A 26782-nucleotide genomic window follows, 5' to 3' on the forward strand; every position below is an offset into this window, starting at 1 on the left:
TTTAGGGAAAACTCTCTCCTCCTGGAAACCAGAGTGGTGGAACTAAAAGAGTGCCCATCTAACAGCCATATTAAGGACTTTAAATGGAAAAACATTAAGGGGTTTTGAGCAAAAAAAGCCTGATCTGTGTTTAAAAACACTACTTTGCTGGGTAGAAAATGAGCTGGACAGGACAAAAGTGGAAGCAGGGAAAATGATTTGCCAAATCAGGGTTGACTCATATATCCACTGGATGCTTCTGGCTGCAAGTTAACAGAAATTCAGATTCAAGCTAATAAAGAATCTGATCATCTCATGTAACTGGAAGTTCAGAGGTGGGGGGCTCCAGGTGTGGTATCATCGGCAGCTCAATGATGTTATCAGTCTTCATGGCTCTTCTTTACTGTTCCTGGTGTTGTCTTCATCTTAAGGCTGATTTCTATTATGATTGTAAGGCAGATCCCAAGGCCACTGGGGTTACATACTTCCACATTTGCGTATTTCAGTTTTAAGACAGAACTCTTCTTTGATAATTATGGATAATAAGTACTTTCCTTGGGTCTGAGTGAGCCAGGTTAGATCACTTGCCCACCATGGGAACAATATGAACCATCAAGGGAACTCCAAGTGCTGATTAACTTATTCTAATCCACTCCTGGGGCTAGAAATGAAGTCAGCTTCCATACGGTTGCACGGAGCAGAGATGGATACCTTAATAAAACGGGAGTTGTCTTAGGAAGGAAGAAAAGGGGAATGGTGATGGAGTAGGCAGCCAATGGTGTTTGTTATATCTCTCTTCCCTAAGCTAGATCACATTTAGGTTCTTTTGCTTATAATGAGGTAAAGTACAGATGAGAGACCAAGGCCCACCAGTTCTGTACTCCCTTTATGCTCTACAAACGCGATTCTAAGCTGTATCCAGGTTCTATCGACACAGCCTTCAGTCCCCTGCCAAAGGTGGGATTGCTCACATGGTTAAAGATGCTTGTGTGGTTCCCCTGGCAATGCGGGGCAGATGCAGAGAAGTCTCTTTTTCAGCCTGTAGAGAAACAGGGCAACTGAATTAGCAGAAAAATGGATGATCTAATGTTTTATTACTTTCCCAGGATGAGAAATTGGGGGAATGGGTTGTGGGTCCATGGTATCTCCAACTCAATTTTCTAATGACATATTTGAGTTGCAAAGGGTCAAGCTTTTGTCTAATTTTTAAAAAGGAATCATGAATTACCAATGAAGTGTGATGTTTAGCAAAATATATGTAGGCATTCTATGTTCTCCATCAGTGCAGTTGTAAAGGAGCACACAGGCCTGAGAATTTCTTGCTTAAGAGTAATAGTCAGGGGGCCGGCCCCGTGGCCGAGTGGTTAGGTTCGTGTACTCCACTTCGGCGGCCCAGGGTTTCATCAGTTCGGATCCTGGGTGCAGACATGGCACCACTCATCAAGCCATGCTGAGGCAGCATCCCACATGCCACAACTAGAAGGACCCATAACTAAAAATACACAACTATGTACCGGGGTGCTTTGGGGGAAAAATAAAATCTTTTAAAAAAAAAAGAGTAATAGAGTCTTCATTTGTTAACTCCATTCATTCCCATGAGCAGAAAAAAAAATCACTAAATGGCAGTGTCAGGGAGACTCAGGTCCCAAGTAAAGTATGTCCCTGAAGGTCTCCTTTAAGAATAAGAAGGGAAGCTACAGGGACGAGAGATCATGATGGCTTGGACTAGGATGGTGACAGCAGACACAGAGAGATGTGGACCAATTCAAAATGTATTTTGGAATAGAACTATGTTTGGATAATAGACCAGATACAAGAAATAAAGAAAACAGAATCGATGACTCCCACATTTCTGGCTTAAGTTTCTAGAAGGATTATCATGCTATTTACTGAGATAGGAAAGACTGTAGGAAGTACAGGTTAGTAGACATAATTAAGAATTTCCTTTTGAATAACTTAAATTAGAGATGCACGTGAGCTCTCTAAGTGAAAACACCAACGAAGTAGACGGATAGACTAATACTCAGAAGAGAGGGAGGCCCGGCCTGGAGACACAGAGATGGGAGCTGCTCAGCCTCTCTCCTGAGTCTCCCACCCCCAGCCCTGGGGAGAAGGCTTTTGAAGGCCAGGGCATCCTTCTGCTTTGGGATACTGCCCGGTCACCATATTTCCCAGTTCAGGGAGAGCAGAGGGGACGTCTGCACATCAGGATACACGTCACCCCAACCGCAGGAGGTCCAGCTTGTGACCAGAGCCAAATCTGCCTTGCTTCCCCTGGCCACACGGACTCCTGAGCAAAACCAACTTTTCCCATCCCAAGGCTGAGATATCAAAAGGGCTTTTCCCCCTCATTATTTATTTTCTCCCAAGAAAGAGGGCAAAAGAAAGGGGATCTAACTACTATTGGTTCAACTACATTATCTCTCTATCCAAAGACCAAATGATTGTACAGCTTTGTTTTCAAAAGAAAAGAAGAAAACCTCAGTTACTATTTACACTCAAATCTAGTTACTATTTACACTCACTCAAATCAAAACTCAAAGAAGCATGTTTATAGAAATGAAATTAAACATATATTTTGCCTATATTGTTTATGTGCTCTAATGGAGCAATTTAGTATAGTTTTATTAATACATTTAGTTGGTGACTATAGTCAACACTTTTCCTAAAGATGTTACAAAGGCTTTTTTAAAATACATTTTTTATTCTCAAAAAGACAATGTTTTCTACTTTTTGAACCAGCATACCTTTTAATATACGTTTTTAAAATCTAAATGCAGAAATTTTATAACATAAAATTACATTATACATAATAACTTGCATGAATAATTTTGACTATTCTGAGATGCAGGTGCTGACAGCGTGACACCAAGGGATGCCCTTACATTGCTCCTACTGTACTTTGTTTTTTTTTTTATCATAGACATTGCTAAAATCCAGTTTCACATGTTAATAAAAATGGAAACAGCTCTATTAATAATAGCTGTGCTAAATTTAAATATTCTGGGAGAAATGAGATAAATCACTGAAACATAGTCTTCATGTCTCCAAGAACCTGTTTCTTTCCTTGGGACTAGAAAGAAATTGCAAGACCAGCCACGGCTGAGAAAAGGGACTCAATGAGGAGCATTCCCCAAACTATAACACTTGGGGCTCCGGCTGCCTAACAGACAGTAAAGAGGATCATATCTGAAGACTAAGTAACCGATGAAAACTTCTCAGGTCAACACCAGCCTGCCAGCAATTGGAAATGATTTTCCATTAGTAATTTTTAAAACACGGTTAAATGTAAAGTATCCATATTTAATGAGATTATTGCTAGGTATGAGAATTCTGCATGTACTATTACAAATTGTAAATTTTTAAGATTTTTTCCAAATTTTTAGTTATTGTTACATAGAAATAAAATTTATTTTCTATTTTGACTTTATATCCTGAGATTCTCTAAATTTACCTATGAATTACAACCATTTATGTGTAGAATCTTTTTGAGTTTCTATATACACAACCATATTGTCTGTAATTAAGTTTTATTTCTTCCTATCCTTTGTTCATTTTTTAAAAATTGATGTTTAATTCACAGACTATAAAATTCATCCTTTTGAAGTATAGCACTCACTGGTTTTTAAAATATTCAGAAGATTCTGCAACCATCACCACTATCTAATTCCAGAAAAATTTCACCCTCCCAAAAAGAAACCCTGCACCTGTCGGCACTCACTCCCTATTTCCTACTCCCGCCAGCTCCTGGCAGTCACTAACTAACTTTTCCCTAAAGCATTGCTTTTGCTAAAATTCATTTATTAAATAATCATGGTGTGCTTATTACATGCTAGGCACTGCTTTAGGTACTAAGGATTCAATATTAAACAAGACAAAGTTCCTCCCTTTGAGGAGCAAAGAAAAGCGATTTAAAACAATATCTTTACAATGAAAGAAATACATATTCAGATACATTACTCAGGGACATTATCCAGATACATAATTGAGTAGGACGCTAAAAATGCATACATTTTTACAGCAAAACATGGGACTTCGAGGAATTTTCCTTGTGGGACCAGATCACTTCAAGCTGTGCTCCAGCCCTCTGGTGACGTGCTTTCATGCTCCTCTGCTGCTGCAGCGACAAGGGGAACTTCACAGGAAAAGCCTGAGACCCTGCCATATGCTCATCTACATAATGAAGGGGTAAATATGTGTGAGCATACACTGAGTTAGTAAACCAAAAGGCTTGGTTTCTAGCCTAGGCATAATTACTGCCCAAGGCAATTAACTATATATTAGCATACAGTGGCTTCATCCATCAATTCAACAAATATTTATTGAGCCTCTCTTTAGTACACTGTGAAAGACACAAAAATATGTAAGACATATGACCCCAATCTTAACAATTTTATTCAAATCACTACAATACATCAGCAAGTGTAATAGTATATGAGAGTTTCAAATAGGACATAGAAAAGACAAATCACTTCCGAAAAATAAGAAAATTCTTCCATTACGGAAATTCGTTCATTTTGTAAATGAAATGGGATCTTTCATAAAAATGTTTTGTCAGCCTAGAATTTAGATTTGGATCATCTACGTTCTGATACCTGCAAACATGCCCAGATATCAAAAAAAGAGTTGAATTCGTCCACCATCCAATGTCAACACAAGTGTCCGTCCCGACTCACTTTTCAGCGCCTCATTCACTTGGGCCTTGTGGTTAGCGGCATGGTACCAGGTGATCTGGGCGCCATCCTCCGCTGTGATCTGGTTACTTCTCAGAAAATATTCCAGTATATTTTCACTCCAAGATCCTAAAATAACAGCATTTACATTAAAAAGAATAGATTGTTTTTTTATGGATTAAAATATTTTTTAATAAGAAAGGGTACAGCATATATCGAGAGAGAATAAAGTCATTAAACTGAGAAAAATACAAAATTTTAAGAACTGAGAACAAGTATGATGTGGCAGGTATATAATATATATTTAAATATATAAACATGCTATATATGATGTAAGTAATAATTAGTAAACATATAGGATAGTCTGAACCTCAGAAGCATGAGAAAGTATGTAGGAAAAAAAAAACTGGTAAGAAGCAGGTATTTTAAAGTAGGAATTTTCATAAGATATCTTCTCCAATCCCGGCCCCATAAATAAGTAAAGTGTATGTACAGCCAAAGCTTTTAAAACTTCTGGGGCTGGCCCCGTGGCCGAGTGGTTAAGTTCTCGCGCTCCGCTTCAGTGGCCCATGGTTTTGCCAGTTCACATCCTGGGCACAGACATGGCACCGCTTGTCAAGCCATGCTGAGGCAGCATCCCACATGCCACAACTAGAAGGACTCACAACTAAAAATACACAACTATGTACCAGGAGGCTTTGGGAGAAAAAGGAAAAATTTTAACAAGTTAAAAAAAAAACACTTTTACATTTTGTACAACTTAATTGTTTTCTCCACCTTAATTGTTTTCTCCCCATTCTCTATTTTTATTTATTTATTTATTTTTTAAAGATTTTATTTTTTCCTTTTTCTCCCCAAAGCCTCCCGGTACATAGTTGTGTATTCTTCGTTGTGGGTCCTTCTAGTTGTGGCATGTGGGACGCTGCCTCAGCGTGGTTTGATGAGCAGTGCCATCTCCGTGCCCAGGATTCGAACTAACGAAACACTGGGCCGCCTGCAGCGGAGCGCGCGAACTTAACCACTCGGCCACGGGGCCAGCCCCTCCCCATTCTCTATTAATATTAACAATTTAGAGTCTTAACTTACACATTTAAGTATATTCGCCTTCAGATTATAAGTCTCAGCAACATTTATATGAGTGACTAAGCAAACCCCTGAGCTAGTACTCACAGATTTATCGAGCATGTACAAACATACCCAACTCCCGTATCTATTGACTACTTTATGGCAGACCAGATTTTCTCTTAATTAAGCATTAAAATATGTGCGTTAACCCAGACAAATACACTTGAAACCAGGTCCACTCCAAATTATGCCATATTCCAATATAAAATGAGACAAAGGTGAAAGACAGTGACAGCAGTTATCTATAATCTTACCTCCCTAATTCTTGTTCAAACATTTAAGTGCCTACCGGGTGGCTGCAAATTCTCTATGCATGACATTGTGTTTTCTGTTAATTATTTGTTTATTCACTCCATGTAAGGGCAGTTAAAAACCTAAAAACCACTATCAGAAACTGCTGATGAGACACTGAGAAAAAGTGGTAATTTGATTAGAGGATGGAGGTGCGTGTAAAAATAACTTCTAAGTAACATGCATGAACTTGGCAACCACTCTGTACGTCAGGCTACAGAGTAAAGAGAGGAGACAGTCCGCTGCAGGATCCGTTAGCCCCCAAGCCATCTGCTACTCAGAGCACATGACCCTGTTCGGCATATGCAATGGGGTCACAGACCCTTCAGACTTGGATGAAAATACACAACATGGCCATCATTGTTTTTACATTTAAGTTAGGCATTTTTAGAAGGCACAATAATTGTTGGCTACAACAGAAGTGTCCAACAATGGGGAAATAATTAAATCACAGTATATCCTCATGATAAGATATGTGACTGATTTGGCTGTTGAATATGAATAGAATGTTTGATGCAGCTTTAGCACAGCCTTACAAAATGTTGATATCCTTTGATCCAGTAATTCCTGTTGAATGAGTTCAGTCTAGGGTTAAAAAAAATCAGAAACGAGGAAGAACAATGCAAAGATGTTCATCGCAGCAGGAGTTCTGTGAGAAACAACAAGTGAAACACTGATAAATGTCTAAAATTAAGAGACTGGTTAAGTAAATTATAGTATAATTGTACGATGCAATGTAATCAATCATTCAAAATTATGTTATAAAAAGTTCATGACATGGTATGTTATGAGAAGATGCAGGATAAAAAAATATAAATTTACTATGATTTTAACTGTATTTTCTTAAAAGTCAGGATTCTTAGGAAACACGCCAGAAAGTTACTAGTGGTGCCTCTGAGGACCGGCATTATGTGGATTTTTTTCCATACTTCAATATACTTCATAAGTGCTCTATCATGAGCATGTATTATGTCTACAATCAGGAAAAAATTTAAACTCAAAAAGAAACGTGTCACCAAAGCTGTCTAACGTAACTTCTTAGGTGTATGTGAAAGATACTGTAACCTGTACTTCTGGAGTAGAATTGTCTGGCTTAAAACACCTCTGGCTTCAGGGTCAAATAACAGAGACACACCAATCACCAGTTTGCAAAGGTTGTCAACGAAAAGCTGGAACAACGCTTGGCCACATCCCTTTGTCTGCATTTCCCATCCTCACCCAGTTCCCAAACAGAAAATGGACTGACCAAAACTACTTCCCATTTGGTCTGTTGAAATTACGGATTAGGTAAATGTCACATTCCTTTCATTTTAACCAAGACCTCAAAAAGCAATATTCCTCCCCTCTCACCACTCCTTTGCAACATCATACTGAAAGCCCTAGCAAATGCACCAAGACAACCAAAGGAAAAAAAAGGCTATCTTTGTTAACAGATGACATGACTGTCTATGCAGAAATTCTCAAAGAAGCAACACAAAACTCCTTGACTTAATAATAGCGAGATTGTAGAATACAAGATTAATATTCAAGTGTCAATCATTTTCTTATATACCAGCAATGAACAAGTGGAATTTGAAATGGAAAACAATACCATTTACATTAGCACCCCCCAAAAATAAATACCTGGGTATAAATCTAACAAGATAGGTACAAGATCTTCTGAAACGGCTGCTCTGGCTTTATTTTAATATGGCTCCACTCATGTTATCTTATTATCATGTTATCACACAACCAAGACGTCCTTCAGTAGGTGAATGGATAAATAAACTTTGGTACATCCAGACAATGGAATATTATTCAGTGCTAAAAAGAAATGAGCTATCAAGCCATGAAAAGACATGAGCAAACTTAAAAGCCTATTACTAAGTGAAAGAAGCCAGTCTGAAAAGGCTAGACTATGAGTCCAACTACACGACATTCCGGAAAAGGAAAAACTCTGGAGACAGTAAAAAGATCAGTGGTTGTCAGGGGTTAATGGGGGTGCAGAGAGGGTCCAATAAGTGGACCACAGAGGATCTTTAGGGTAGTCAAACTACTTTGCATGATATCCTAATGATGGATACATGTCATTACACATCTGTCCAACCCCAGTGAATGTACACCAAGAGTGAGCCTTCTGGTAAACTATGGACTTTGGAAGATAACGATGTGTCAACGTGGCTTCACAAGCGTTACTACAAACGTCCACCTTGGTGTAGGACGTTCACAGCCAGGAAACTGTGGGCGCTGGGGTAGGGGGTTTACAGAAATCACTCTATCTTCCACTCAACTTTCCTACGAACCTACAACTACTCTAAAAAAAGCAATCCTTTTAGGGGCTGGCCTGGTGGTGCAGCAATTAAGTTCGCAGGTTCCGCTTCTTGTGGCCCGGGTTTGTTGGTTTGGATCCCGCGTGCTGACCTGGCACTGCCTGGCACACCATGCTGTGGTAGGCATCCCACATATAAAGTAGAGGAAGATGGGCACGGATGTTAGCTCAGGGCCAGTCTTCCTCAGCAAAAACAGGAGGATTGGAAGTAGTTAGCTCAGGGCTAATCTTCCTCAAAAAGAAAAAAAGCAACCCTTTTAAAACAGGGCACATAGTCTTGCCATTCTTGACCGCCCCAAACGCTTTTCTCTCTCTTTTTTTTTAAAGATTGGCACCTGAGCTAACAACTGTTGCCAATCTTTTTTTTCTTTCTTTCTGCTTTATTCTCCCCAAATCCCCCCTGTACACAGCTGCATATTTTAGTTGTAGGTCCTTCCAGTTGTGGCATGTGGGACGCCGCCTCAGCGTGGCCTGATGGGAGGTGCCATGTCCGCGCCCAGGATCCGAACCCACGAAACCCTGGGCTGCTGAAGCAGAGCGCGCGAACTTAACCACTCGGCCACGGGGCCGGGCCCCCAAACACTTTTCTCTTAACGTCCACAGGGAACCAAGGTTCTAGGCCAGCGGACAGCGTGCGCGCCCAGAACGCGGAGCGCGAGGCTCGGGAAAGGCAGGGGTGCTGCGGGGTGGGGGTGGGGGTGGGGGTGGAGGTGGGGGGGCCCGCTCAGCGCCCCGAGCCACGGCCGCAGGGCCCGAGAAAGCGGCGCACCCGGGCAGCGGTGGACAGCCGCCCGCGCTTACCAGGGCCGCCCGCCGTCGCTGTCATGGTGACGGACGCCCGCGGTGCGCGCAGGCGCTGAGCGGTGGGCGCCGCCTGCCCCGCCGCAGGTGGCGCGGGTACCCGGCTGGGCAACCGCGGACGGCGGACGGGGCGGCGGCGTGGGACCGGCCGGCTGGAGCTGCGGCGGCGGAGGCGGAAGGGGCCGGGGAGCGGCGCGCACGCGCAGACGCAGCGGTCGCCTCTCCCCGGCGCGCAGTCTCCGCGGCGGGTGGCCGCCGTCCAAGTGTCGCGCGAGTTGCTCTTTTGCAAGGTGGTCGGAGGGCCGGTGGTGCTGAAGAATCCCGCGTCGGGGAGGACGAAGGCGGAGGAGGAGACCCGACGTTGAAAGCGGTGCTGGTGTGGGGTACGAATTTCCCAAGTTGGATATATTTTCTCTTTTTAATTTGGGTTACATCCTACAGTGACATGGAATCATTTCTCCGTAAAAATGAATGTTTCTGTACAAGTCATAACGTGATAACTTGAAAGTTTCCTGTCCCCGTCTTGCTCTCTACCAGTGTTCACTCGGAAAACCCTCCTGGCAGCGCGATTCTCCCACCCTCCGCCTTCCTTGCCCTTCTTGGCTCCTTGCTCTCCACGCCCAGCCAACCTGAGGCTGGAAAATGCCCGGGCGGAGTCGGACTGGTCTGAGTTGGCAACACAGTACAGGCATGTTCTGGTCCTGTAACTCTAATACAACTCAATCTGTCAGTTTTAAAATTAGGATAACAATACGTCACCTGACACAACGCAAATAGCAGCTCTTCTCGCCCAGCCCTTCAGATTTTAATATATTGTCTTTCCAGACCTAAGTTATGATTATTTCAATTTATCTTCAATCAGTCGTTTGTATTCTCAGGTTGTTCTCCAGTTCAATCAAAAGGATTTCTTCAGTTTCAGAAAACGCTAAATTTTAACGACTTCAGTGGCCTTTAAGGAAAAAAAGCTTAATTGAGATCTACAATTGATTTGTATTTGATTTACGTTTCCCTAATGATTAAAAGTGTTATGCATTTAAAGTGTACAATTCAGTGTATTCATAGTGTACTCAGAATTGTGCAACTAACACCACAATCAACTTTAGAACATTCTCATCACTCCAAAGCAGTCACTCCCCATTTTGCCCCCAACCTTACACAATCACTAATCTACGTCTGTCTGTATGGATTTGCCTATTCTGGACATTTCATACAAATGGAATCATATATAGTCTTTTGTGACTGGCTTCTTTCCACTTAGCATGATGTTTTCCAGGTTCATCTATATTGTAGCATGTTTCAGTACTTTATTCTTTTTCTATGGCCAAATAAAATTCCGGTGTTTACATATACCACATTTTATTTGTCTGTTCATCAACTGTTGGACATTTGCGCTGTTTCCACTTTTTGGCTACTAATGAATAATGCCGTGAACATTCATGTACAAGTTCTATGTGGAAGCATCTGGACGTATTTCTCTTGGGTATGTACATAGCAGTGGAATTGCTGGTTCATATGGTAACTCTGTGTTTAACTGTTTGAGGAACTGCCCAGGAGTTTTGCAAAGCAGCTGTACCATTTTACTTTCTCGCCGGGAATGTATGAGGGTTCCAATTTCTCCACATCCTCACCAACACTTGTTATTATCTGTTGTTTTTTTTTATCGTAGCCATCCAAGTGGAAATGAAGTAGTGTCTCATTGTGGTCTTGAATTGCATTTCCCTAGTGACTAATAATGTTGAGCATGTTGTCAAGTGCTTATTGACTAGTTGTGTTTTTTCTTTGGAGAAATGTCTATTCATATCATTTGCTCATTTTTAATTGGATTATTTGTGGGTTTTTTGTTGAACTGTAAAAATTTTTATAAAGTCTGACAAGTCCCTTAACAGATAAATGATTTGCAAATATTTTCTCCCATTTTGAAGGCTGTTTTTTCACTTTATTGATGGTATCAGTTGCAGTACAAAAGTTTTTATGGCCTATTGATCATAGTATTAGATCAATATTTTCATAGATATTTACAGCAACTGACTCAATTAAAATTCCTCTTCACAGTTCATTTTTTAGAGCTGCATACTGAAGTATATGGCATGAAATGATGATGTCTGAATAAATGGATAGATGAAGCAAAAGTGGAAATTCTTGATAATTGTTGAATCTGAGTTGTTATAGGATGGGTATATGGAGTTTCATCATACTATTTTCTCTACTTTTGAGTGTTTGGAAATTTTTATAGCAAATATGTATCTAATTACTTTTTTTTTTGGTAAAAAAAAGGGTTTCTTATGTTAAGGGTATATGGTGCACTGAGGAAAGAATAGGAGATATACAGAGCCTTTATAAGGATTAGAATGTGAAAAATGGGTATTGACCTGAGAGTTTGGTCACTTTTTTGGAGCTGCTTTTGATGACATAAATAAATAGGAATAAATAGTATAATATTGGTTCTGATGAACCCAATCTGAGTATAGGTGGTGAGATGATGTGTATTAGAGTGGTGTGAAATGAGGTCATCTGTGAAAGTATGACCTTTGACTCAGTATATATAACCTACTCTTGAATAAGAGGGTAGCTGGCCTTAAAGTTTAATTATTTTCCACTCAGCACTTAAATATATATATAAATATAAAAACGTTTATTCATATTAACATTAATTTATATTTAATATATTAAGTATATATATTTTATAGTTTTCTGGCCTCTATTTTGTTATTGACAAGTTTTCTGCCAGCCCAATTGCTAATTCTCCTAATATAAAGCAGTCTGTTTTTCTCTCTGGTTGCCTGTAATTTCTTTTTAAATATGCCTACATGGATAGCTTCCACTTATTTTGATCCTTGTTTGGGGGTTTATTCTGCAGTTCAGCAGACGTTTTCCTACCAAAAGACGCCTAAATGTCATCTGCCAAATTTGAGGTCTTTGCAATATATATTCCCTCTTCCACATAACTTCAGGCTAAAACCCTGGGATTCCCACTAATTATAAATTCCCTAAATTGTGATTTAAAAAAACAAAAAGCTAATGTAATTCAGTGAATTTTTAATGGCCTTCAGGGTTGAAGTAAGACTTTGAGAATTGAGAATTTAAATATTTTATATCTTGGTTCACTTTAGCTGCTTAATGTTCTTTTTTAATTCAACAAATCTGTTGGGCATTATTGCCACTCACCCAGTTAGCTGTGTTTACCTACAATGTTGAGTGAACGATGAACACACAAACTCAAGGGATTAAAAATGAATCTTAGACGTTATCTAGAATACGAGCACTGGGTGTAGTGAGAAGGGCGTCGGTCAGACCTGGGGTCTAGTTTCAGCTGTGTGACCTCTAGCTTCGTAAGTCGTTTTTGTGCCCTAAAACTACCTCTTCATTTTCTTCATTAGTAAAAGGAGGGACATTGGATTAGAGGAACTTCATACTTCCGCTGGCTCTGAACTTAGAAGCAGAGCCATCAAAAATCTGCATGGATAAATTTAATACAGCTTACTTCATGTTTGGAGAGTCCTAACTACTAGAAAGTATTCCCTTAAATTCTAGCTCAGTTCCTAGATGTGTGACTTTAGGCAAGTTACCGTCTTATTACCTAGTCTGTGAAAGGCAATAAGAAACCACGGGGTAATTTTTCTTTTACTTTAGTCTGCTTGTCTGATATTAACATAGCCATTCCAGGGATTTTGTGTGTGTGTGTTTGCCTGGTATATCTTTTTCCATCTTTTTATTTTTAGAACCTATATATAGGTGGTTTCTTGTAGATAGCATATAACTGAGTCTTGTTTTTAATCTGTGTGTTTTAATTGCCATATTAGACCACTTAAATTTAATGTAATTTTTTATATTGTTGGATTTAGGTCTACTATTTATCATTAATTTTGTTTGTCCCTTCTGGTTTTCACTCCTGTTTTCCTTTCTGGCCTTTTTTTGAATTATTTGAATATTTTTCAGAATTTGTTTTTGTTTTTGGTTGAGGAAGATTCGCCCTGAGCTAACATCCGTGCCAGTCTTCCTCTACTTTGTTCGTGGGATGCCTCCACAGCATGGCTGATGAGTGGAGCAGGTCTGCACCTGGGATCCAAACCTGCCAACCTGGGCTGCCAAAGAGGAGCGTTCAGAACTTTAACCACTTGGTCATGGGGTATTGACCTTTAAAAATATATGTCCATGCACAGTTTTTTAATGGTTGCTCTAGATGTTATTGCATACCAAACCTTTTGTAATCTACTTAGAATTTTTTACCACCTCAAGTAAAATGTAGAAACCTAACTCCTATATAGGTCCCTTTACCATCCCCCCATTAAGATGCAGTTCTCATAAGTATTAGATCTATATACACTGAAAATCCCATCAGACAATGTTATAAATTTTTTATTTCAGCAGTTACACATATTTTAACAAATTTAAAATGTGAAAAATAGTCTATTCTCTTTACTCAGATATTACCATTTCTGTTGCTCTTCCTTCTGTCCTGGCATTCTAGTGTTCTCCTGCTATTTCTCTTCCCTGTGAACTTTATCATTTCCTTTAAAGCAGGCCTACTGACAATGAATTCTCTTGGTTTTTATTCTTCTGAAAATTCTTTATTTCGCATTCATTCATGAAGGATATATTTGCTGGTTAAAGAATTCTGAGTTGGTAGTTTTTGTTTTTTTCTAAAGCACTATATAAATGGTGTTCCACTGCCTCTAGCCTCCATGGTTTCTGATGAGAAGTCTGCCATAATTCCAATCTTTTTTTCTCCCATATGCAGTGTTGTTTTCCTCTGACTGTTTTCAAGATGTTTTTTTATGTTTGGTTTTATCAGTTTTGTTATGATGTGCCTGGGTATGGTTTTTGTTTTTTCCTTCTTGGAGTTCACTGTGCCAGTAGACATGCTGTAAATATAATTTAAGTGTATATAAATTTATCTCTTTCAACAAATTTTGGAAATTTTCAGCTATTATTTCTTCAAACGTTTTTTCTTCCAATATTTCACCTCTTCTTTTGGGACTCCTATGACACGAATATTAGACTTTTTGATACTGTCCCATAGGTCCTCAAAGCTCATTCTTTCCTACTTTTTTCACTTTGTTATTCAGACTGGATAGTTTCTACTGATGTATCTTCAAATTCACTGACTCTTCCCTCAGTCATCTCCATTCTACTATTAAGATCTTCCAGTAAATTTTTTGTTACTGTATTTTTCAATTCTAACATTTCCATTTGGTTCTTTTCATAGCTTCTGTTTCTTTGATGAGGACTTGTGTCTTTCCATTCATTTCAGTACTGTTTACCCTTGCTTTGTGTAGCATGATTAAAATAATTCATGTTGTCTTTCTGGTAATTTCAACATTCCGGTAATCTCAGAATTGGCTTTTGCTCATTGTCTTTTCCCTTGAGAGTTGTTCAGATTTCCCTAGTGTTTTGCATGTTGAGTAACTTGGGATTGCTTCCTGGATATTTTGAATATTAGGAAACTCTCAATCCTGTTTAAATCTTCAGAAGAATGTTTTTGTTTTGTCTTGTGTTAGCTGGCAGTCACTCCAGTTAGTTCAGACCTCACACCCTGGCCAGCTTTCTGTGGGCTGTGGTTCCAATGATAATTTAGTTTTCAAAGCCATTTTAGTGCCATTCTGGTCTGCCCTAATTGTGCACCACCCAGTCAGTGACCAGTCTAAACCAGGATAGTGATATACACTGTGTTTCAGTGTTCAAAACCTTTGCTCCGCTACCTCTGGTCAGTTACATAAATGCACAGCTTGAGGGTGATCCCAGGATTTTATACACAAATTTAGAGGTTCCCTTTCTTCAGTTTCCTCCTACCTGAGATCTTCCCCACACTTTCTGGTTCCAAGATCCCCTCTCTTGGCATTCTGGCTAGAAAGGGCTTTACCCTCCCCACACCATTGTTAGTGTTCCCCCCTGCAGTGTCTGCCATCATTGCACCAGTGGTTAGAGAGAGGGGTGCTACCTTTCTGCTGTCTCTAGCCTGGTGTAGGGCAGGGCAAGTCGACGAGGCTCCACCTCACAGAGTTTACATGTGGTGGCAGGACGGGGTGCTGCTGCTTTTCTGCAGCTCTCCTGGAATAAGGCAAGTAAATTCAAAAGGGTTCTGTCTCATACTCCCCAACCCCCTTCCTGGTCCTCTGATTGGGAGAGTGCAAACTGTGCTTGGACTCTGTCTGTGACAGCTGGCAGTTCCTGTTTTCCTGTTGTGTCAATGTCTAGATTGCTTTTTCTTCTGTTTGGGATTTGTCTGGCTTTTTGAATCTATGGAGTCATGTCTTTTAGGAGTTTTGAAAAGTCTACATAAAAATATTTGCTCTGTTCTACTCTCCCCTGTCTGCAGCTAATTAAGCATATATTAGGACTTCTCATGATATCTTCTATATGTTTGTTTTTTCTATCTTTCCATCTTTTTGTCTTTCCATGCTGTACTCTGTTATCATTTCTCCTGATTTATATTCCTGTTTATAAATTCTTCCCATTGGCTGTATTCTTTTCTGCCATTAAACCTATTTACTGAGTTTTAAGGTTCAGTTTTTATATATTCTTGCAACATTTGTATTCAGTTCTTTCCCAAATTAGCTCCATAAGCTTTTATTGTTTCTCATTCTCTACAGGTACCCCACACCTGACTTTCTTTAAACACAGAATGCATAAATCCAATACCTAAGTCTATGAGTTTGTTTTCATTGTTTCCACTAATCCGTGCCTCTGGAGTTTAGTTTCCTTACATGCCTACTTATTTTTTTTTACTGTGTTAGTAGATGTTATACTTGAAAAGTAATTTGAGGCCTACAGTGAAGTTACTTTTCTATGGAGATTTACATTTTTATTCCTTCTGGCACCTGGAGGCATCACCAGTGTGAGAACACATTAAAGCAAGTTAAATGCTTAAGAGTCTTTGGGTGGTGCAGGCAATTCTAAACTTGGCTACAATTTTACATAGTTTATACTTCTAGTTCAGCCTCATCCAAAGGCGGAAACCCTTTGGGGGTGGGGGGAGGTCTCAGCCTATTGTGTGGAAGTTCTGTTGGATTCACCACCTTGTGTAGGTCTTGAACTTTGATATCTGTTCCCCTCACCTCATAAAGTTGTCACAATAGGGCCCCATGTTCACTTAACTTCTCTACTTTTGGACTGGACATTCCTTACTGTCTTAAAATCCCCTGGATGTTTTAAGATGATTTTTGTATTTTAATCAGCTTTGGTTTTTTTTCAGCAGGAGCATGGATCTAAATATCTAGTATGCAATTTCCAGAAACAGGAAGTTTCCCACAATTGCATCTTTGTTCTTACATGGCCAAATCCTGCTCTTTCTCTTAGTATTTTCTGCACTTAGCACATACTACTTGTGGCATGGAATCCATAAGTGTTGATAAGAAATATGCTTAATTCTGTCAGGGCAATTAATCACTTTAAGCAGTTTTTACTTACAGCTGCTCAAAGATAGAGGTATCTCATATTAGTCGTCTAATATTGGTTGCTGCATATAATAAATCACCAGAAAACTTAGCAGCTTAAAACCACAGACGTTTATTATCTAACATGGCTTCTGAGATTCAGGAATCTGAGAGGGGCTTAGTTGGATTGTTCTCATGAGGTTGCAGTCAAACTGTTGGCTGGGGCTGCAATTGGATGGCTTGACTGGGATTGGAGGATCCACTTCTACTCACATGGCTATTGTGAGGAGGCTTCAGTTCCTGCCAAATGGGCCTCTCCATGGGGCTGCCCAAGTTTGGCAACTGACTTCCCCAAGAGTGAGTGGTCCAATAGAAAGGGAGAGAGACACACACACAGACATGGAGGGAGTGGTGGGGGGAGAGAGATGAAAGAAGAGAGAGTAGGGAGACATGCACCAAAGATGGAAGCCGTAGAGTATTTTATAACAATCTTGGAAGTGACATCCCATCCCTTCTGCCTTATTCTATTGGCCACAAAAACCAACAATGGCACCGTGTGGGAGGGGGACCACACGGGGTGGGAATACCAGGAGGTAGGGATCATTGTCGGCTATCTTGGAGGCTGTCTAGCACCTTATTTTACCAAACAACCAAAAAAAGCAAAGAAAAAACCCTTTATTATATTCAGAGGTTCATAATGAAGCACTGAATTAGACCTATTTCATTTGTAAAAAGAATGAAAATATAGTTGTAATTTGATCAGTGCAAATGAAGAAAATGTTTCCCCAAAGGTGTTAAATATTAAATTGTGTATCACTCCAAGCTAAATCCAAAACACAATATAAGGATTTAAAACTACTAAAAATATGATGTAAAGAAAAACACAATTCAGTGTGTTAAGTGGTAAAAGATAAATTTAGATTGTGAGGCTTAGGGTCTTGTAGGTTTTAAATACAGCTGAAATAAAAAATAACCTTCCAAGTGTTTTAGTCATAAAAATTTTTTTATGAGAAAAATAGTCCTACTGAAACATATGGTCATAATTCCAATAACAGAGTTTCTTCTTGCCTTTCTGCAATTAAGCTGCTTTTATCAATCACTGAGTAAAAGTGGTTTGAGAAACAATGAAACCTTTAAGATTCTAAATATAAGTAAACCACATAACTCAAAGTAATTGAGAAGATGACACTGTGTTCTTCACTGTAAACAGCATGCCACATTTTGTATAAAAAAATTAAGAGGAAAAAATATATTTGTACTTGCTGCTACTGCACCTAAACCTTGGGAAGATACACAAGAAACTAATAAAAATGATTACTTGTTGGGGCCAGCCTGGTGGCATAGTGGTTAAGTCTGCATGCTCTGCTTCGATGGCCCAGGGCTCGCAGGTTCAGGTCATCAAGCCATGCTTTTGGCAGTGTCCCACATACAAAAAATAGAGGAAGATTGGCACAGACGTTAGCTCAGAGTCAATGTTCCTCAAGCAAAAAGAGGAAGATTGGCCCTGAGCTATCATCTCTTGCCACTCTTCCTCATCAAAAAGAAAAAAAAAATTGTTGAGATTGGAATGGGAAGAACAAGGTAGACACATGCAAGATGAGAGGTAAAACTTACATGTAAGTTTTTAATATTTTCTCATTTTTTAATCATGTATATATTACATATATGAAACTTTTTTTCTCAATTGCAATGATTAAAATTAAAACCTAGGATGGTTTGGAGGGTCTGGCTTATATCAAGATATCATCTTTTAAAATTTTAGTCAAGTTATCAAAGCTATGCTAACTATTAAAAAAAAAAGTTCTGTTCTTTACTTATAAAACAATATCTAAATCTAGGCTGTTATAAACTTAGGCAACTGAGACACCATAATCAGGCTACTACTTTTATGATTAAATTATAAGGTAAGATATTCACATAACACACAAGACTCTTTAAAGTAAATTGCCTTAAAAGGGAAGGTTCAGTCTTTCTATATTTTCCCTACTTTTCAGATTTTCACCTCTTGCCTGGACAAGTTTAATGCCCACCATCTAACAGGTTCTCGGGTTGCCTTCTCATTACTGGTGTGGCTGCCCTCCTGGGTTATTTTCCAGCCATCTAGTCAAGATTCATGGCTCTGTCATAACAATTACTTTTACCTTGTTAATTATCTGCTTCATACATTCAGCTCCGAGAGGGAGAACTATTTTATTCATCTTTTAACCAATGAAGACTCATAAAGTGCTCTGCATGTAGCAAGTATACCAGACACATACAGTTTGCTGGACGGCTGCGTACAACAAACAAACTAGATTTTACTTCATATTTCAAAATTCAGAGAAAGAGAGTAGTATTAAAAGGCATAAGACCAAAAATAGATCGTTGCAGAGACTGAGTACAAAGAAACATTCTAATTCTTCACCTTTAAAAAAATTAAGTAGCAATATGAAGAACATGACCAAATAAGTAACAAATACATTCAGAAACATAGTACACATCTACAAAGAATACTCTGAAGTGTGCCTCCAAAGGCAAGTAATTCCAATTTTTATTAAATGTAGTGACTTTAAGAAAACAAATGCAAAGCTATCTCATCATGGGAAGAGTCCTCCACTGTTTGGTTATTTTAAGGTTGAAAGTTCAGTACTCATAGATTGTGCAATTACTTATACTGCAAAAGAAACACACACCATATAAAGAAAAATAATATAAATTGAATTTATATATAATTGTTTTTATCTTACACCATGTCAATAAATTTCACAAGTTATTACGTGTTGCCATTTTATTTGATGTCTGCAACATTTTACATCGTTCATGAAGTAGCTACTGCCAGAAGACTGATACTCTCCTCCATGCTGTTTTTGGCGAGTACTACTGATATGATTCAGTAAGAAGCATATGACCCAAGTGATTAGCGTTCCCAGTCTCTCCTGGCCTGAGACTTCAGATCCTGAGTTATAACCCTGACTGGGTCTTCCAGTTGAGATGCTTGGTAAATATTTTTCTTAAAACAGGGCTATTTAGTGTAGTTTCTTTTTCTTGAGATATACAATGAGTGTTTTTGATACAAAAACATACATATTCCACATAAGAATAAAAAAAGCAACAAAATGATTATATTTTATATAACTTAAATGACAGCTCTAACTAAAATATGCCCTTTACTTTTTTTTAATGCAACATAGTTTTTTTTGCTGTTTGAAGTAAAGAGGCTTAAGCTCTGTAACAGTTTCAAATACACAGAATTTAACTTATGTTAATATCCTGTTATAAAAAATAACTACCATGTAAAGAATTTAAAATATGCAAAAGTACTTAGTTCATTAAAATTTATATTTAATACATTGGTGTCAATGAAAATATGCAGACTTGCCAAGAAACTTCTAAGGTTTAAAGGAGAAGTTAAAAGACAAAAAAAAACCTTTTTCAGGCTTCATTTATTGCTACATAATGACTACTTCAAGGGTCATCTGGCCTGTCGTCAATCAGTCTTAGAAGTGGTAAATACAGTGAAATACCTTGGAAAGAAAGGAGGAAAAATAATGTACTGCAATACAAAAATATTACCTATTTATAAATTATTAAAGATTTATAAAACATACTGAATCACATGTTCTCGCTATAAAAACAATATACTTAAATATAGAAGCACAAAATCCTGAAGCACCCACAATTATTTTAAGAATACCCATTTAATCAAGAAAAAACCATATATATATATATAATTTGAGAAGAAAAAGGCAAAATTCTGATTTTAATCCAAACAGTCAGTTTGTCTAATCATGGAGGTAGGTCTCCACTCCAGTTATACAAATAAGTTATCTGCCTTATTAAAAGAATTGTAAGTCTAAGTTCTGGAAACTGGTCTGTGCCACTGAAACACATTTTTAATAGACTTTAGAAATCAAATACACAAAGCAGCTATTTCCCTTGTAAGGTGACATCTGAAAAGAGCCTTCATTAAATCATTCTTGGCATAAAGAGGTATACCTAAGTGCAGATACTTTGGCTTAGCATTTAAATAACACAGTAAATGCTACAAATTTCTTAAAGGCAGAAGAAATCCTTGTCTTTTTAGTACTTGTATTAAATGTAAAGCTTCAAAAACTGTAGATCTCTTAAATTTTTACAGATTTAAATATTGTGCTGATTTAAAAAAATCATTCCTGCCTTAAAAAGCAAAGCTTACGTATTTCAAACATTAAATATATTTACTTTTAGTGTTTGTGGCATTTCAGCTTTAGTGCTGGAGTTAGTTTTAACAGATCAGTTTGCAATATACAATATGACCCAAATCCTTTCACTAAAAAAGATTTTCTATAATGAAAAATACTAATTCTATTTCTAATGGTAAACTAGTAGAGCTGGAGGTCCCACCATGGATCACAGGGATTAGAGCGCTATCAAGATCATTGAGATAATGTTGAGGAAGGAGTTGGCCTTCAGATCCTGCCTGAAATTCAACCTGGAAAAAAAATACAGAGAAGTCAACCCTAGAAAGTGAGCAATCTTGCTTAGCTCAGCAGATGAATATAAAATAATTAAACTACAAATATCATTCAGTTTAGCATGTTAAGATAATACTTGATATTTTATTCATAAAATAATGTTTTACATTCTCCTATACTTCTTTTATCCATCCACTACATAAATTATAATTGTCCCTCATACAGATATGAAAATTTTAAAAATTGCCACTACTTACTTCATACTTTAGGTTTCTTCTCAATGAACACGTAAACACATTGGAGAACTAAGGTTTTGAATGATTACCAACATGACATAAATAAAAATCCCATGGTATGAAAGTAATAGCAATCATCATCATCATCTAGGGCCTGACTCAGTGACATAGTGGTTAAGTTCCCACACTCCGCTTCAGCAGCCTGAGGTTCACAGGTTCAGATCCCAGGTGCAGACATACACGCCACTCATCAGGCCATGCTGTGGTGGCATCCCACATACAAAAAAATAGAGGAAGACTGGCAACAGATGTTAGCTCAAGGCCAATCTTCCTCACAAAAAAATAAAAATAATCTAAAATGTTTTGAATTTGTTGTTGCAATATTTAATATTTGAATTTAATGCTGCTGGTGAAAATTACATCTTAATACATTTGACTAAAAAAATATTAACAGTGCTTACTCAAATAATTATCAGATGCGTCCTTGAAAATGGAACCTTTAACAGTGAGATGAAAATGTAAGTTCTCCTTTCCAATAAGAACTATGAATATAACACATCCTGGCTGAAGGAAAGCAAACCTGCAGGATATGAACTCATTCACGTTTAGATTAACCATTCTAATTAAGAACCTGCTTTGAAATCTTCTATGTTGGATGTTGGAAACAGAAATGCATATTAAAATAGTACTGGAGTACCATTTTTCAGCTATCACATTGGCAAAGCTCCAAAGTCTGATTACATACTGCTTTGATAAGGATGTGGGGGAAGAACACTCACAAACTGTGGGGGAAATATTAATTGGCATAACCTCTCTTTGAGACAATATGGTAGTATCTATTGAATACATACTTGGACCTGGCCGTTCTACTTCTAGGGATGTTTCTTATATACTCACAGTTACGAAAAGCAAAATATTGTGAATAACCTAAATGTCAATCAGTACATACCAAACATGCATAAGAACTAGTTAAAGTATGGCACATTCATATAATCAACTACTCCTACACAACTGTTAAAAAGATGATGTAGTAATATGAAATGTCTCTAAGATATATTAAGTTAAATAAGGTAAAATAACAGTGCAAAGGGAGGCATGAAAAGGACACACACACTTACTTGCTCACACATGCATAAAATCACAAAGAATACATAGAAATGGGTAACATTTGATTGCCTGACCAGAAAGGAGGAGGAAGGGCAGTCTAGAGGTAGACTGAAGGGTTAGGAGATGAGGATGGGAAGGAGATCTTTCCAGGACTGTTACCTTACACAGCTCTACTGGGAACCATTTACGTTGCAGCCTGGAGTGAATGTCTCCAGGAGCCACCAAGTACAGACTACAGTGTGAATGCTGCTCCCTGGAACGTTCAATGAGGTGGTCCTGTTATAGACACACTTGTCGACTTGTGTAATTTTAAATCATGCGAATACAGAATCTAGTCAGAATAATAAATTAAAAGACTATTTATCAGACAGGATTGTTACAGAGCAGGGGTCAGTCTGGCCCCCCTTTTTGTAAGCAAAGTTTCCCTGGAACACAGCTGAGCCCATTAGTTTACATTCTGTCTGTGGCTGCCTTCACACCACAATGGCAGAGCTGAGTGGTTGTGAAAGACATCAGAGGCCCACAATGCCTAAAATATTTACTGTCTGGCCTCTCACAAAAAAAGTTTGCTGACCCCTGTTGTGGAGAGTATAGGGGATAATGTACATGAAGTGTGTAGCATACACTGATGTTCAGCAAATTTTAGTTCTCTTCATTCACCTTAAAAATAAAAGGTTGAAGAAAAAACTTTTGATTATTTTCATATATAATGCATTCATTTCAAAAAGATATCATGAAAACATGCCTCACCATATCAGTGTCAATGGAAACTCTGAGGCCGATTTTATTCATCCCATTACTCTTTAGAGTTTTCAGGTGAGGGCACAGTGCAGCACTACAAGCCATGGCTATTTCTTTTGCAAACTGATAACGAGTTGCTGAAACAGATAAATCCTGGTCCTTTAGAAAGTAAAACACCTGAAATGTATTTAATTAGAAAACAAGTCATGATTAAGATTAAAAGTAGCTTTAAAAATGCAACAATTGCTACTTTCAATTCAGCTTTAATAAAATACCAATGTCAGTGCCATGAAATCCACTAGTTAAGAGCATTATATCTATCTATCTATCTACCTACCTACCTACCTACCTACCTATCCATCGCCTGATCTATACTACAAGTAAAAACTTAAAACCAAAGGTTATGGAATACAGAAAAGACATGGCTATTTTTGCCTAAAGTTAACCTGTACTAACGAAAGCCTTGTTAACTCAGTTTAGAGAAGGGTACTAAGTCATCCACCCTATAAGATCACCATCTGATAAGGACATCTTTATGAAGTTAACATCAAACAAAAAAATAATATTCTATAATTTCTGTATCCTCTATAGTTTTGATCTATCTTGTACATGCATAAAATTACAAAGAATACATAAGAAATGAGAACCACTGATTGCCTGACCGGGGAGGTAGAGTGAGGGGGAGTATGGTGGTGAACTAAGGGGTTTGGAGTCTATAGTTTCATATCCTCTTATTAAAAAAAAATTGGAAGATACAAAAATAACTTTCATATGTAAATGCTAACTATAAACTGATGTCAATGAAATATTTTATTTTTTGTAAAATAAGAGAAAAATGAAAATAATATGGTCAAATAACATATTATTGTACAAACAAAGATGGCAATGCTGCCAAAACTTAACTGTAAGCTGGCAGGCAGTACCACCCTACACAGCCTGAAATCATCCTATGGAATTCCAAATCTGGTATATAAAAGGCAGTCTGGGGTGGATATATGTGTGTGTCTCAAGGTACAACATAAAAAGTGCAATAACCTCCGAATTTTTAAATGCAGCTTAAGTACCACAAAATCTCCACATTAATAAAACTAAAACCAAGTCCAAACACCATGTAAAGGGAAGGAATCCTTTTTCTCAGTTACCTCGGTACACTTTACAATCTTCTCATCAGTTTCAAAATCTTCTTCCAGTTTTATTTTTTCACTTGGAAATCCTTCTAATGATATTCCATCTACTGAACTAATAACACTACAGAACACAACACAACAGAATTATTAGTACCAACGTGCTTCCTATGAAATGAATTATTAGATTTGAACAAATGGAATAAGAAAAATTATGAAAGCTATAAATTTAAAGCAGCAGTAAGATCTCAATTATATGCAAAATAATTAAAACTGTAGTTCATATTCATTTACCAAGATTTCTTGATTGTGTAGCAAATTATATCTACTTTTTCCATATGCCCAATTCAGACCTGAGATTTAAAATACCTTAAATAGCCTCCTAACAGAAAAGCTGTCTCATGAATTTCAAAAACTCTACTTTGGAATCCTTCAGCATTAGCCCTCTTCTTCCTTCTTTGCTCCAGAACCCTTAGCCAGTCTCCAAAAAAGAAAGAAAATGAGTAACTGAAAAGAGGAAGGAGTGGCAGTAATATTCTGTAAGGCCTCTAATGTATATATTATTAAATTCAGTTGTTTGTATTTACAGTGAATCAACATAATGCAGAATAAACATCCAAAGGGAATCCTTTACTTACTTGACAAAAACAGGTACCATGTGACAGAAAAAGTGCCTTATCTTTCTCAGCCCTGGCATCAAGCCAACCCTGCTACACAATGGACGTTTTATCTTTGGCCCCCTCCCAAACTGACCACCCTTTAATAATTTTCAGCATCCTGGCCAAGAAAACACACAGCGGCCTGATTAGGCACATGTTTGAAAAAGCAGACTGCATTCATTAACTGGAGTATAAGTATTTACATTCATAGTATCATTCTGTATTTATTCATAAATATTTAATTTTATCGCCAGGATGTTTTTATCCTTCCCCCCTCCATCAAATCAATTACATTTGAGTAAGAAGAAATTCCTACCCTTTGTTTCCTTTTTCTTCAGAATCTACCCAGCAGATATCCACATATTCTCTCAGGTCTACAGCATCAACTTTCCCACATGTAATTTTAAAGTCTTTTTGTTCTCGTAGAGCTAGCCGCAAGCCTTCCATGGTCTCTGGAGTTATTTGTACCATTAAGCCATCTAAAAATGAAAGTTATGTTGTACATTTATTTTGCTATCAATTTATAAGTCTAAGCCATAAAATTTGCTATCAAAATATGTTCTGTGCAAGTTTTAAATCATCTGTTAAATCATCTAGGAAATAAAAATATTTCACAAAGTTAAGGATTCTTTTTTTTTTTAATGGTTAAAAAATAAAGGTGAGAATTTCTATTTCTGGCTATGATAAAATAACTGATATCAAATTATCCTTTTCATAACAACAAAACATAAAACTAGACGAGATGTACGAGGCAAGTGTTTTCAGGTACTGGACAAGAGAAATGCAATCTATGATCCCTAGATAAAAACTCAAGAGATAAGCCTACAATTGCCCAGGCTCTTTGCTTGGGGACAGTTTCTACATGGTGACCCATTAAGCCTACAATGGCCCTACTGGGCTAGGAAGTCAGAAATGAGTTTGGGAAGCCTGGAATCTGGGGTCGAAGATAGTGAAGAGGGGGGCAACAGAAGACGCTGTAAGGCTCCTTTTGAGTCCTTGGACTAGAACAGGCGACACATTAACAGAATGAAAGTAGCTGACGCCTAACAGAAAACAGAAGTTATCGGGCTGGGAACAGAAGAGACATACTAGAAGTCAAGCAATGTTAGGGGACATTGCTAGTCTGGCCCAACCAAAGTAGAGAGACCTTAATGGCACTTGACTAACTTCCACTGTAGCAAAGCCCAAACAAAATCCAGAGGAAAAGCACATTTGGAGAATGTGTCTTATCAGATTAGAGAAGATTTGTAAACACCTTATGATTTCCACAGATCCCTCCTAAAGTGAAAAGTAAAGTCTACACGAGCTGAAGGTGATCAGCCATGAAAATGCCTTCGAAAACACAAATAAACCTTCTTCAGCAAAAGCCAATAGAATCTAAAGTCTCTAAAATACATCAACAATGGCAAAAACATAATAAAAAGTTACTAGACAGAAACAGGAAAATGTGAGCCCTACACAACTGAACCAACCATGGAGATGGCCAAGACGTTGGATTAAACACACAAACGCTTTACAACATCTATTCTAAATATATTCAAAGATGTAAAGGAAAACACATTCAAAGAATGAAAAGCAAATATGAGCTAAATGAATATACAGATAAAAAGTCTTAACAGAGGGGGCCAGCCCAGTGGTATAATGGTTAAGTTCACGCACTCTGCTTCAGTGGCCCAGGGTTTGCAGGTTTGGATCCTGGGCGCAGACCTATGCACTGCTTGTCAAGCCATGCTATGGCAGGCATCCCACATACAAAAAACAGTGGAAGACTGGTACAGATATTACCTCAGCAACAATCTTCCTCAAGCAGACAAGGGAAGACTGGCAACAGACGTTAGTCAGGGCCAATCTTCCTCACCAAAAAAAACCCCAAAAATCTTAACAGAGAAATAGAAACTGGAAAAGGAACCAAAAAAATATTCTAGAACTGAA

The 26782-nt window shown here is 38.0% G+C and overlaps 2 protein-coding genes across 13 annotated transcripts in view; both read right to left on the reverse strand.

The window, feature by feature from the left end:
* Positions 1-9893, reverse strand: part of FAM151B (family with sequence similarity 151 member B) — a 36095-nt gene extending 26202 nt beyond the window's left edge. Inside the window, exons 1-3 of one of the 7 annotated variants that reach the window (XM_070234626.1) lie at positions 9178-9394; positions 4656-4781; positions 951-1018 (exon numbers count right to left, since the gene is read on the reverse strand). Coding sequence is in view for 4 of the 7 variants with exons in the window: in XM_023618086.2 (XP_023473854.2) it covers positions 4656-4781; positions 9178-9202 (151 nt within the window). In the remaining 3 variants the exon portion in view is untranslated. Of the gene's footprint in view, positions 1-950; positions 1019-4574; positions 4782-6604; positions 6719-9177 lie in introns of those variants that run through there. The other 6 variants (XM_023618092.2, XM_023618086.2, XM_023618088.2 and 3 more) reach the window with 6 other exon arrangements.
* Positions 9894-19063: 9170 nt separating this feature from the next.
* The window catches only part of ZFYVE16 (zinc finger FYVE-type containing 16), a 100698-nt gene continuing 92979 nt past the window's right edge, over positions 19064-26782 (reverse strand). For 5 of the 6 annotated variants that reach the window (XM_070232735.1, XM_023616925.2, XM_023616926.2 and 2 more), the window contains 4 exon segments: positions 25167-25329; positions 24210-24315; positions 23077-23244; positions 19064-21000 (listed from right to left, as the gene is read on the reverse strand). In XM_070232735.1, the coding sequence (XP_070088836.1) occupies positions 20839-21000; positions 23077-23244; positions 24210-24315; positions 25167-25329 (599 nt within the window). In that variant the 3' untranslated portion in view covers positions 19064-20838. 6 annotated transcript variants of the gene reach the window in all.

Source organism: Equus caballus, chromosome 14 (assembly GCF_041296265.1).
Source record: "Equus caballus isolate H_3958 breed thoroughbred chromosome 14, TB-T2T, whole genome shotgun sequence".
Classification (NCBI taxonomy): domain Eukaryota; kingdom Metazoa; phylum Chordata; class Mammalia; order Perissodactyla; family Equidae; genus Equus; species Equus caballus.